This window comes from Motacilla alba, chromosome 4A, assembly GCF_015832195.1.
Source record: "Motacilla alba alba isolate MOTALB_02 chromosome 4A, Motacilla_alba_V1.0_pri, whole genome shotgun sequence".
In the NCBI taxonomy this organism is placed as follows: domain Eukaryota; kingdom Metazoa; phylum Chordata; class Aves; order Passeriformes; family Motacillidae; genus Motacilla; species Motacilla alba.
The window spans coordinates 12,377,835-12,391,721 of record NC_052045.1 but is presented as its reverse complement, the minus strand read 5'-3'; the positions used below and the strand labels follow the sequence as shown (position 1 = coordinate 12,391,721).

The window sequence follows — 13,887 nt, the reverse complement described above, 5'->3', positions numbered from 1 at the left end:
AACTTGAGGCCATTTCCTCTTGTCCGTTGCTTCTTACCTGGGAAAAGAGCCTGACCCCCACCTGGGTACAACCTCTTTTCAGGCAGTTGTAGAGAGTGATAAGGTCCCCACTAAGCCTCTTTTTCTCTGGGATAAACATCCTCAGCTCCCTCAGCTGCTCCTCATCAGACTTGTGCTCCAGACCCTTCCCCAGCTCCATTGTCCTTCTCTGGACACACTTCAGCCCCTCAATGTCCTTGTGAGCGGCCCAAAACTGAACTCAGCATTCCAGGTGTGTGCCTGACCAGTGCCCAGCATTGGGACAATCGCTGTCCCATGACTCCAGCTTATGGCTTTATCTAATTCATGTTTGATTTAGATTCTAATTTTTCACACCATTCAGAAAAAAAGGTTTCAAACAAGCAAATGCTCTTAACATACATGTAACTTCATCTCTTGCTCTGAGTAGAGGAAAGGAGTATAATAGGGAGCAGGTGTTGCTTCTCCCAGCATTATACATACTTGACTGTGATGCTTCTTTTAGAAATGTTTCCTTCTTCAAAGAGCCAAGTAAAAACTGTCATCTTGAAAACGATGACCAATTAAGAAACTGCAGCATGGAAATTTCAGGAGAGGGAATGGCATATGACCCTTATAAAGTGCTGTAGGCAGTGTGGAGAGCAAACATCTGTATTTGGTTCCTGGCAATATCTTTAAAAATTAAAATATGAAGTAGCCCAAGAGGAGCTGGTTATAGAGCTCTGTACATCATCAGTGCTGTAGTCTGGTTTTTCTCCAACACCTTCAAGCCTGAACTTTGGAAGAACATCAGTTTAAAAAGTACATTTTAATTTCACAGTGGTTAAAAAGGTATTATTTCTTGACAAAAGTGTATCTGGCCAAATTTTAAAGACTTTTTTCTCTTCTTCCGTAGCTAATTTTGGTTAAGATCTGCTTTGCAACAAGGCCAGTAAAGCCAAAGCTTTTTTACTTCTGAACATGGAGAAAGGTACTGCAGATTTATTGGCGAGGCTGGATGTATTTTATTAACACCACGATGGGGAAGTCTGATTCTGATTTATTTGCAGAAATTTCACAATTTGGCAGTGCCGTCTGGCAGACTTCCTCTTGATCTTTAATTGACTGAATATTAGGATTGGCCTGAATAAAAGTCTTATTTGAATGGGAACTTCAGCTAGAACCTGTGAACATTTTTGAGAACCTGAGGCACACAGGTAAATGTTAAAGCCTTTAGAGGAAACCAGTAGTTCCCGATCAATGCAGTTAGTGTTCTAATTCACGTATCTGTTAGAAATAGAACTTTTCCAAAAGCTTCTCTCTAAATTTAAATGGACTGTTTATAGCAACCAGCCAGTAATACAATATACTGAGCAAAATGTGCTGAGCATCTGAAGCAAACAGGCTTATTAAGCCATGAATAAATCATTGGTTCAAATCAACTTGCACTAACGATGGTGCCCATTTAAAGAAGACGTACCTCGTAATTCATAGCGTTTCAGAATTTATAATAATAATTACAGTATTAATCACCAGGAGGCAATGTTTCTTTCCCTTGGTGGCAGAGGAAACCTTAGTAATGTAGGGCTTCTCCTTCTCTAGATATAAGACTCTAATTTCCCCATGAAAATCCTATCAGACATGTGCTATTGTATGGGATTATTCCCCTCTACCAAATGGGGAAAGCAGAGAAAGATGACAAATTTGGCCTTGTATATTTTTTTAGGAAGTGAATGTCTTCGACTCTTAATTTCTGGACTATGGGGAATTGTCATGTCCAGATTTGGGTTTTGATGTTTAAAATTGGAACAAAAAGGCAAAATTCACTTCAGACTGGAGGTCGATTGCAGCTTGTCAAAACACTATTACAGCTGAAAAATGTAAATGTGCATATAAGGTAAAATGGAACTTTTCCATGAGGCAGCTCCTTCTGGCAGTGGTGGTACGGGGCACGGCACCAGATGACCCTCAGGTCTGCTTTGATGTGGCTGTTCTTGGGCTCAGAGCATTCATCAACCCTTTGGTCTCCATGAGGTGTGAGAAAACACTACCTTAACTGACCTCTGTGCATTTATTCAGTGTGGCAAATACTGACCTTATTTACCTGGCTTTCTGAAAACTTTGCTTCTAGCAGCATTCAGAAAGCCCAAGGCATTTTTTATAGAGAGACCTGAAAATTCAGGGTACTGAACCAAAATGAAAACAGTCAAAATGGAAGCTTTCTACAGCTCCGTGTATTGCAGCCTCTTGCATTAGTGCTCCATATGATTTCTGGGGAAACTTTTTATTTATTATATCAGACATAACTATGTGAATTCAGACACTTCAGATGTATACAAGTATATTCCCAATCAAGAGGAAGAATTTTAAGTTACTTTATGAGTGGGTACTTTCTGCAGGTTTGTTTTCTTTTTTTTTTTTTTTGTGGTGCTTGATGCTCTTTATCCTCCTAAAACTTGAAAACAGGACAGTTAATGCTGTGGGATGGGATGAGATGGAGTTTGAAGAATGGAAAAGCACCAGAAACAATTTCTTATAAGGTTACCTATAATCCCCTGCTAAATCCATCCTTCAGAAGCATTTTGAAAGGAATGGTGCTGATGTTGTTGCCACAGAAGCAGTGTGAGTGTTCATGCTTCCTTCAGTACACCAGGATCAGCCCTGTTGGGAATGTCCCTTCCCATAAAAGGGGAAGGAGGGAATTTACCCTTGAGACTTGTCAGTAGTGGGAAGGGAAGTACCAAGTGGGTTAGTTTTCCCACCACATCAGGTTTCCCACTGCACTCACTTTTCCTATTTTTCATTGAAAAATAGAAGAAAGCATCAAGGGAGAGGGGTAGAAATGAGAAAGAGAGGAATGGTAAGGATTCCCTTGTCTGTGGGATGTGGATTTATGAGTCTCATAAAATGCTTTTCTGCTTTTCCTAGTGAGAAATAATCATCCAATTCTGTTATCTTTAAGAGCATGATGATTTATGCTCTCGGAATGAGTCCTCTTTCAAGTTTTCCACATCTTTTCAGTGCCTCAACAATGTCTTGGGGAGATTTCTTTTTCCCAAGAAAGGATGGACCAGATGATCCTTAGGGCCCCTTTCCAGCCTGGTTTTCTATGATTCTGTGATAAAGTATGCTTGATTTTTGTTATTTTTTTTCCACATGGAGTTGTGTGGTGTTCTGCATTAAGGCCTCTGCAATTGTGTCTCTGGGAAATGTGTGTAGATAGATGATCATTCACATGATACTCTGTGCCAGAGTCAAAATCTGTGTAATTATCTAAACAACTGCATACCCTAAGTGCTACAGAGTTGAAGAAATTCGTGGCTTCCAACCTGGGCTTTATGAAATACCTAGTTTTGTGTTTGATATTATGTGGGTAATTCACATTATGTCATTCAAGTTTGCAAAATACATCTCCAGAGTATTGGTTCTGGGATGGTTAGTAATGAACATTAATCATAATTAAAAGAATGTCATTATTTGAACTTTTGAATTTGTGTCCTTTCAATGTTTATGTGACTGTTGCAGCAGCTGCAAATATTGTTGTAAACATATGACCACATCCATGGAAAGAAATCTGTAAATGATCAGAAGACTACTAAAGTAGGGCTTTCTTTTCCTGGACTTTAAATGGTGTCAGCAGCATAGTAACCTTCCCAATGTGTTTTCCCTTTTCTTCCTAATACAGAGAGGAGCCAGCTTTGCCTTCCTTTACAAACCCCTCTCCATGGATAACAATCCAAATTAATCCTGATGCCATCTTTATACACCATTTGTGCATTGCAGGAGAATGTGTAAGTGAGGGAGGATAAATATTTAGAGCAGGTACTGTTATAGCCTGTAGCTAGTGGGTGTGGGCTGTGGACACGTCACCCCAAAACGTGTTGTAGGATGCACTGTGGTGAGGTAAGGCACAAAGCATCTTTCTCATCGTGTGCCCAAAGAGGCTGGACCCAACATCCAGGAAATAGCAAAGTTGGGTTTCTTTCCAGAGGACTTGTTCCCATGCAGTCTCCAGCATGCTCACCCTGGCTCAGGCTGCGTGCACTGGACAGAGCATTTCAATTTCCAGCCCTGCCTGTAGGGAAATGAAGGAGCATTTTAGGACCTACTGCTTCTCCTTGCAGAGGTCACACTAGTTCAGTGAGAACAGGGTTTGGCTTCCCATGACACAGCAATCTGAGGGGAAAAAATATGTGAATCCTGGCTTAAATGGATAATGTGAAATGCAGATGTGTCATTATGTCTTGCTCTGCTGTCTGCAGGGGCAGGGCTGAGCCTTGTGCTTCTGCTGACAGGGGTCTTGCTTGGTTCCCAAAGTGTCAAAAGTTGAAGACAGCTGTACTTTTTGGGTCTCTAGAGAGAGTGTGCAGTGCCCCCGCCCTCTGACTTCCCCAGCATTCCATCCATCCTGGTCCCCTTCCTCCCTCACAACCTGTCTCCTGGGCTTTGCCTTCAGCCCAATCCTGTATGAAAACAACAGAGGGAATTGGGAGGGGCTGTCATTTTCCTTCTGCTGTCACATCCACCCCAGAATGAATCTGAGGGGGACTTATGAGTTTAAAGTGAACAAACAGCAGTTTTAAGTATTATCCTGCACATTCTGCTCTTACTCCTGGTTTTTCTCTACTCATTGAATGCAGCCTCACGTTAGAGAGGGAACTGTCCTGCTGACTGCAGCAAGCAGGCGCTGCAGAAGGAGGGGACACTACTCATCAGCTCCCATTGCTTTCATTGGTGATGCCAGGCCTTGCAGTCACATCTGTGAGTTCTGCAGGAGGGTGGGAATTCCATTCAGTTGTATTGATGTAGGCATGTAGTCCAACCTTTGTGTTTTCATCAGCCTTTTTCTCACTTAAAACCCTTTTAATTGAACCCTTTTTGTTATTCTTGAGCATGTTTCCTCCTGCCCTCCTTCATGTCCCAAGTTAAAAATCACCATTAAAAGTTTAAAAGATAATTGCATATTTTTATTGCATGCTGCAGGCAGAGCTCAAAGGTTGAGAGGAAAGATGTGCCAAACTGGGGTTTCTCTGAGAGGATTTCCTTTATGATGGAGCATTCTGAATCCAGCCAATTCTTCAGCCAAATTTTCTTTGTTAGCCTTCATTATAGAATGTGACCAGTTAATTCGTGAAGAAAATGTGGCCTTTAATTTTTACTCTTAGGTTTTTCCCTGTTGGCTTTCAAACCAATGATGTTTCTGAAATGTTGAGATGCAGATGTGTTTCTGTGTTTTCTTCCAGGGCATGAGCAATGGCAGCACTGCAGGTCCTCAAATGAGTGCAAGATGATAATGTTTTACAGAAAAACCTTTGTTGGTGAACAATTATGTAATCAATTTCCTAGATTCCTTTTTGCAGAAAACAATATTTTTCTTTGTGTTTTGAGGAAGAACAAAATAGTGGTTTTGACATCTTCAGAAATTAAGGTTTTCATGTAAAACTTTCTTGAAAAAAGCCCCAACCCAACACTTTAGTTTTATAATGAAAGTAAAAGAGCTTGAAGTCACAGTGAAATATTCTGCTCCCAAATTTCTTCTTGTTTGATGCACTGGAAATTACATTTTCTGAGGTAATGAAGAACAAATTGTGTTGTAGCAGGAGCCAAACACTCTTGTTCCAAACAGAAGGTTATTTGTACAACCTGTGTGCTGGAGTGTGCCAGGAAGTGTGTGAGGAAAGAGCAGTGACACTCCAGATGCCACACTTTACCAATCCTTCAATTTTCAGGTTTTTTGAATTGCAAAGTTTATCTTGTGTTTTGGATGGCATAATACAGATCCAGATCCAACAAGCAGTCTGTCTTCAGTGGCTTGATAAATTGTTCTTAATTTTCTGGAATAGGTTAATTTCATTTAGGTAAGGAAAGGCAAAAAAGCAGGCTTTTCAGGGTGCTGCCAAAAAGAAGATTAAGTCAGCATCAAGTCCATTAGTCAACCGATTTATCTGTGTTGGCTAACACCATTTCAACCTCTTTGTCTTTATTTTTTTTTTTTTCCCTTAGATGACAATTTAGGTAACTCAGAATTTAACTGTATTGCTGTATTGCATGGTGGTTGCTCTGCATAAAACTATGTTTACTGCCCTCTTAATATTTTTTAAATCAGATTTTGTTTAGTTTTATTTTTTCATGGCAACTTTTTCTTCTTCTGTGAATGTACCATTTCTTTGTAAACTAATTTCTGGGACTAATCATTGTTGTAGGCTACTGCAGAACATGCCTGTAGTAGAAGTTGCCTCTATCAATTGCGCATTTTTATGTGTCCATCATTATTCAGTGCCAGCTCTTGAGTTTCCTTTCAGGATACCTGCTCCAGGCTCCATGGTGTGCTTGCTTGGAGTTGTCTTGGCAGCCTTTGTTTTCCTCATTTTAGTTTCCTTTGACAGAGGATTGGAGATTCCTCATAGACAGAGGTTCTGGTGTCACTTGAAGTCCAACCAGTGATGGAGACTTTTTTCACCTTTGGAATATTTCTAACATGTCCATCTTTTGAGGATTCCTTGCTAATTCCCTGGTGTTATATTTTTCAAATTCTTCCAAGAAACATGTATGCCAGCTATTGTCCCTGCCTTTGCTGGTGTCGCTGAAGCCATTAGGGATTTAGAGGAAGATATGGGTTTAGAGGAGACTTCTGCTAATAACTTCTTGCCCATAATGAGTTTTCATCTTCTAACCTGAGACATTGAAGGTGAGTTAGTTTTACTTGAAGTCAGCAGCAACCTCTCAACAGGAAATGTTCCTCTGGTACCATGGTGGGGGAATGACTCCACAGAGCTGGTGGGAAGAGTGTTGCCTATGGAATTTAAAGTTGCATGTGCTGCATTCAGCATTTCTCATCTAAACTACTCTGGGTGTGGGGGATTGTGGGGAACTCCAGGACTGATAAACAGGGATGTGCTTCTGCCAGTTATATCCCACTTCTTTGGTTGTCCTTGCGTGTCGCAGGCCCCTGAGCCCGCTCTGCACAGCGCTGTATGGAGCGAAGTGCTCAGTGTGGGAGGACTCCCGAGAGCAGAAGGTGAGCTTGTTGGAAATGTTTCAATTTCTATTCTGCTTTCCAGTCAATGACATCCTGGTACTTGTAGGTATCAGTGAATCCACTGGAGGCAGATCTTTTGCTGGCAGAGCAGGAAGCTGAAACATGCAGAGGCAGCGGTTTGCTCATGCTGCCTGGCGATTAACTGGAAAAGTCCTTGCTTGGAACAAGAATGTGTCTCTTGTTTGTCCTTACATTCAGTTCTCCAATATAAGACTAGTTCTTACTAATTAAATGCAGAATTACACAGTGCAATCACCTTCTGTCCTCTAAAGAAATAGAGAACAAAACCTGTCAGCACTGCACTCTCCTGCTGTGGGATAATCTGGAACTGGCTGTTGGTTATGTACTTAATTTGTTTGGTTTGCCAGTGTTTATTAGGAGCCTGATTGAAGCAAAATCATCCTGTCCCCTCTAGAAATCAGCATCCTTCTTGCAAAATGTACAGCTTGGCTTGCAGGATACTTTTTAGCCCCAAGTATTCCCTGTGGTTTCTGTGGTACCTCTACCAAAACAACTCCAGGTGTGACTAGTGTAGTTCTTAATACAATCCTGTTCCCCCACAATCCCAGCTGCTTTCACGGTGTAGTCACCAGTGCCATGTCATCAGTGCCTGGTGGCATAGAGAATTTGGGAGTGCTGATAGGTGGTGACAGGTATGGCTTTGACCTCTCTGGTAGTCTGTTCCAGGATGGCACTGCTGCTACAGGCCCATCAGCATCCTCCATGTTGAATGCTTGCATGTTATAATGGAATATTGTAACACCAAGTGAACAGCAGTAAAATTCAGTCTGGTAAGATTTATTACTTTAATATTGAGGGTTTAAGCTGATACCAGATTAACATATTCATAGGGTTTTAGGAACTGCTTGGGTATTAACTGCTTCCTTTTAAACTGAAAACTTTGCAAGGGTGTCGCATCTCTTCTGCGCTAATGACTCAGTCTGTCTTTGTAAGAGGTTGAATTTCTTTACATGATGTTTTGAGACTAAATATGAAAGAGGGGAAATGGCCCTTAATTTTAACAAGTTCCCATTTGGTTTAACAGCTGCTGTGAGATCTCTCTTGTCTTTTTGGCTGTGTTTGCCACTTTGGCAGTGTGTTTCTGGTTGTCAGAGTCATACAGAGTTCTAATGAAGTGCAACACTTTTTTCTTTTCCCTACAGCTGTTATTTGTCATTTGATATAACTCTGCCTTGTGAGAGTTTCATTCCTGAATAGATGATAAAAGGACAGCTAGTATCAGAAGGCAGTGCTGGCATGAGAGTTTCTGCTTTGTTGCTAACATAGAAGAAGCCATTGCTCTCCTTTTAAAGGATGTGTTATGTGGCTGAATTTGGGAAAACCTTTCAACTCCTGAGGGAGCCAAAGCCAGCCTCTTCCCCTGTTCTCCCCCTGCTGCTGTCCTGTCCTAATTAGCAGTTAAACTCCACGCCCTGTGCTCCCAGTGCCAAGACACTGACTTCTGGCAATCACGGGAGGTTTGTTTTTCACTGCAGTGCAGTGAACACTGTGTGTTTCTGCACTGTGCTCCCAGTTGAGGGCTGTGAGCCCTGCTGAGTCAGCAGACATGGCCCATGCTCCTTGGGGCTCATCCTCCTCTGCCCCAGAGCGGGGAGACGTGGCAGCCAGGGCTGGGTGATGTGATGGCCTGGGCACGGTGTGACCCTGGGGAGGCTCTTGGGTGGTCCAGACTGGAGAGTTTGCTGCAAGAGCTGGGCTCTGTTATTTTGGGTAAATCTGTTATTGAAGCTGCAAATCCTGGTTCTGCTAACTCTGATGTTACAAATGACCCCCCGATTCCTTAGAGTACATACAGAACTCATCTGAGCTATTTCAGTGTTAGACGTTTCATGTGTCTGTTGTACAAGGATGGTCCTGATGGGTTGATGGTGACTCCCATACTCTCAGGATCTTTCTTGAGCTACCTAAATGAATGTGCAACCAACACTGCTGTGCTCCCATGCCTGACAGGGAAATACACACCATATCATTGCATGCTGCCAGCTCTGCTTGGGAAGCAGAGACTGTTTGCTGGACTCTGCTCATTAATGTGCAAAGCTCTCATCCATTGCCCGCAACGTGCCAAGCAAATTTTTGGACATAATTTCTGCAAAGCTCTTCATAATGCACACTAACCTTGCCTTATGTCTCCCTGTCCTCTCTGTGTTTCTGTGCTTTTGGGGTTCCCTTTGAAGGAGGAGGTGGGAAACATGCTATGAGTTTTCGTTCCGTATCGGATATGTCTGTGTTACACTGCTGCTGAGGACTAGAAACCCTCATCCTTTCTAACCCTGCCAAATCAACCCCCTCTTAGTAAAGTATCTTTAATGATACATGATATTCCCACTGCCCTGAAGATTTCATGCTGAATGTATGGCATTGGTATTTGTTACAAATACTTCTCCCTAGAAGACTCTGTATTAAGCCCACGCTTCATTTAATCCTTAAAACTTCTCTTACTTTGGAGTTAGTTCATAAACAAAATTACTTTACTGGGGACAGATAACAACATGGGGTTTCAGCAATTAAATGAAAAGTAGCAGGGAATCCTAAGGAGAGGAAATGGAGGGTCATAAATGGCTCTGAAGAGACTTGAAGGCAGGAATTAATATCTTATGCTTAATGAATGACAGCTCTTCAAAAAATGCTGTTAGATAAAGCAATATAGGAGGGGAGAAGAGGACTTTTCAGAAATTGCAGAGACTGATAGATGGTTTTCCTTTTAGAAATTTAGCAAACTTGACCATTTCTCTTGTCTTTGGAGAGGGTGGCAAATGAAAGCATGACCTCTAAAACTGACAGAAATTCCAACACTTCAGGAGCAAAAGGCAGTGTGAAAAGCTATAGCTTTTCCCTCTATTTTGCCCCTGCCGGAGGAGAGATCTCACTGACTGAAGGAGCTGAGTTATTTCTTTGTTTCTGAGTTTACTCAACCAGCACATGCATAAAGCTTTTTTTTTTTTTTTTTTTAATGGTAGCCAGTAGGGTGGAAGGTAGCTTGGATTTGAGTTAGGGCAATGTACTTATAGAAATCATAGATTCATTAAGGTTGGGAAAGAACTCTAAGGTCATCAAGTCCAACCATTAGCCCAGCACTGCCATGTTCTCCACTGAGCTATATACCCCCCTGTGCCACATCCTCACACTTTTGGAACACTTGAAGGGATGGAGATTCCACCATTTACCTAGACAGCCTGTTCCAAGTGAAGAAAGGCTCCTCCTTGTCATTAGTTTTTAAGACCTGTGGCTGAGGGGGATGATCATTAGACCTCCCAGGGTCCCTCCAACTCTGTTATTGCTGATTGGTTTTATAGTCACACCCTTGGCTATACAAACATGGAGGTAGAGAACAAATTCTCCTTTACCAACCTCCAACTGGCTTGAAAGGTCCACTCAGGATTAGCATTAAAGGGCTGCATGCAGCCCTCATCTCCTGGGTTCCTGATGGGAATCGTGAGGCTCAAGTGAACACATTACCACTTTGAAGTTTGGAAGTGTGGATGTGGATGTTAAGTAGTTTCAGAGAAAAGAAATGTCTGTGATTTATTTCTTGCTGAGAAATTTCATTAGGGAGAAAAAGGGAAAGGAGGGGAAAATTTTTAAGGGGACGCTGAAAGCATCATCAATTGATGGTGGTTATACAACTCTAAAAGTAGGCCTGCCCTTATCACTACAGATTAGAAAGTAGGACTCAGGGGTATTCCAGGATTACGCAATTTAGCTAAATACGTCAGAGTTTCTTTGGCTTATGTGGATGGCCTTTTTTACAGCATCTTTTATTCTTTCTGGAGCTTTATTTTTCCTTTTTTCCTGAGGGCAAAACATAGTTTATAAGAGCAGAATCCAGCAATGCTCTTCTCCTGGAAGCTGTTGATAGCAAAGTGTCTGCCAGCCTCTTCAAGTATTGTCCACAAGTGTGAGATCTGCCCTTGAATGTGTGTATTGCTGCCTGTAAGTCTGACTACTTACTTCCTTTCAGTAATTTAGGTGTCACTGTCCCATGGAGTCTTATTTGCCTTCAAGCCACTTGGATATTATCCACCACTGGACTCCCACTGAGATCAGTGTTAGAGCACCGCCACTTGAACCATTTGTTCACGCAGGCTCATGCTGGAACACATTTACTCTGGACTTTACTGCAAGAACATCTTTTCTCCTTTTATAGACCCACACATTGCACCTCAATGTTTTGTAAGTCATTAGGAAAAGAACAGTAGCAGATGCCATCCAGCAATACATTTGGGACTCCCTAGTCCAAGTTTCTCATATCATTGATCGTTTCTTGTTGTTCATCCTGTACCCAGGCTTGACATGAGGTCTGTAAACCCTGTGGAATATCTGGAGTGAAACTTTTGCTGGTGTTCTGGGAAACAATGTTTTTGGACTCCTTTCTTGGAAAATGAGGACATGAGAGTTTTTTTTTATTTTCCAGTATCTTTATATTCTGACTGAACCAACTTTAACTGTTTGCATTGGACTTTTGCCTATGTAATTGTATCAGAGTCCTAAAGTGTTTCCAGGTGAAAGTAACTCTCAGTTTCCAGTGGGATTAGTAAATAGTTATGAATGAACCAGGAGGTCCAGAATAGATTTTCTTTTACTTTCTTTTCTCCTACTTGCATGCACTATGTCTCTCACAGTTCACACAGTCTTGATGAAACCATGACATCTTGGGACTCTTGCTTTGCCTGTCTATTTTGTAAAGAGTATTACTCCTCTTCCTAGCAGATTGTGAAAGCTGGATGAACAGTACTTCAGGTGTCTCAGCCTTTTTCATTGCCCTTAGTCATGCTGCTTTGCTGTCCCTCATGGCACCATTTCTCTTCCCAGCCTCATCTCCACTGCTTCTGCATACTGTAGCTGTACCTGCTTCGTGCCAAGTTCAGCATGAGGCCACAGGAGAAAAAAATGTGGGCTCTAGGGAATTCTATGATCTAAATCTAGTCAATGGGTTTTTGTTGTTTGAAAAAATATGTTAAGATCTTCAGAAGAAAAGACAATCAGTTGGGGCACAGCACTCCCTGTAAGGCATACCAGGACTGTGCTGTAGCCTACAACTAGGCTATCACCTTGGACATAATTTGGATTCAAATTATGTTTCTTTTTCCTAAGTCTAGTGGCAAATGCTGTGCAGAAGCACAGGTGATTATCACCTTGCTACTGCCCTAACACCCAAGCCTTCATTTAGGTGACCTAGAATTGGTTCTGAATGAGTTAAACACTAAATGGCCTTCATCAACGGAAACATTTTTGTGTGATGATTATTTCTTAGTAGCTTCATCATTTCCATATGCAATTCAAAAAAATAGTAAGGGAAAAAAACCACCTCCCATTCTCCTCAGCTAAGCAGGAAGAGCTGGGACTGGAGAGAGACTCATGCTTGGTATGTCAAGGCTGGGAGACCAAGACAAGTTGTTAATTGTGGCAGGGTCGCATCTGCTCCTTTGCAGTGGATGTCCGTGGTTGTAGTGACTGGTGCTGGCACTCGGTTTAGTCAACAGACTGTACTGGTGAGGCACAAGGAGGAGCAGGAGCACCTCCCAGGCTCAGCTGTGGTGGTTCAACAGGGCTCTCCCAGGGCAGTCAGACAAGATTTTTAACACTGAAATGGGCTGTGTGTTCATATCTGACTGTATGCTCTGCCTGACAGCTGCCTAGGAATTGGTTGCTTGCACACAGCTCCTTTCCGGGAGCACGCTTTGACCAACACCAATAGCAAAAGAACATTACTAAATCTATTAAGCCTGAGTTGACAGATTTTTTTTTTCTAGAATAGTAACAGATGGCAAATGGTGGTGGTACAGCTGCTAGGACTGGGAGAGGATGGATGTTGGTTTGTCATTTCAGTGGATGCTGGCAATAATTCATATTTATATTTATACAGGGTCTTTCCTCTTTGAGAACACTTTACAAACAAGGTGATAAATAATGGGCCTGGAGTTAACGTGGGCTGGTAGAGCTCATCCCTGTGCCTATGTGGCCGGTGTGGGAGGGTAAGGGCATTGGCCTGTGCTTCCTACACAGCCTGGATGTGGATGAGGCAGCTGCTTTACATAACGTAGTGCCACTCAGCAGGGGTTTCAGGCAGAAAAGGAGGGTAGACAGCTGGAATTCAGGGGGCAACACTGGCATCCAGGGTGTCAGGTGCTACTTTGGGTACGTGGACTGACCTCTGGCTGTGTGGAGTTTTGTGTAGACTCTTCCCAAAGACATCTGTGTCCCACAAGAAGCTGCCTTAGGGAGTAGGTAGCCACCAGCTGTGCTGTCCTTGCGGAGTCAGACATGGCAGCCGGGGCTCTGCACATCACCTGGCACTGGCAGAGGTGCTGAGGCTCCCTCTCACTCTGGGCAAGTTGTGGGGTGGCCCCGAGGCCCTCTTGACTCTGACACTTGCTCTCCATCAGCCTTGCTGGGATGTGCTGTGAAGGCAGGCAGTATTTCCAGGCCCATCTTTAGTCCAAGAATTTGGAGTTCATACAAGAAGGAATCAAGATTTTGTGTGCGTTGGCTCACTATCTCACAGTGATGAGTTTGGTGGATATAACAGTGAAATGACCGAAATCTGGGGCTCATAAGCAAAAAGGGCTTTTTAGCACTTCTTTTGTATTTATTAGGAGCTGGATCAAGACCACCACTTACTCCTCCATTACTAGCAGATTCAGTTGCCATAATTGCATTCATGAAAAACATCCCACTAACAAGAGCTAAGTATAGAAATCCATAAGAATTACAGCACTGTGGTTTTCTCTAATTTGAAGGGTCAGAACTTCCAGGAAAACACAGGAAGAAATCATTAAAAGGCACTTAAATGAACATTAAATGGCATTTTAGAAACTTGAAAAATGTTGAAG

The 13,887-nt window shown here is 42.4% G+C and overlaps 1 protein-coding gene across 5 annotated transcripts in view; it reads left to right on the top strand.

The window, feature by feature from the left end:
* GPR50 (G protein-coupled receptor 50) overlaps positions 1 to 13,887 on the top strand; it is a 44,673-nt gene that overhangs the window by 17,938 nt on the left and 12,848 nt on the right. The window contains exon 1 of one of the 5 annotated variants that reach the window (XM_038122703.1): positions 1 to 13,887. This exon is cut by the window's left edge and continues 17,326 nt beyond it. The exons of the other annotated variants lie outside the window; for them this stretch is intronic. Coding sequence (XP_037978631.1) covers positions 13,845 to 13,887 — 43 coding nt within the window. The 5' untranslated portion in view covers positions 1 to 13,844. 5 annotated transcript variants of the gene reach the window in all.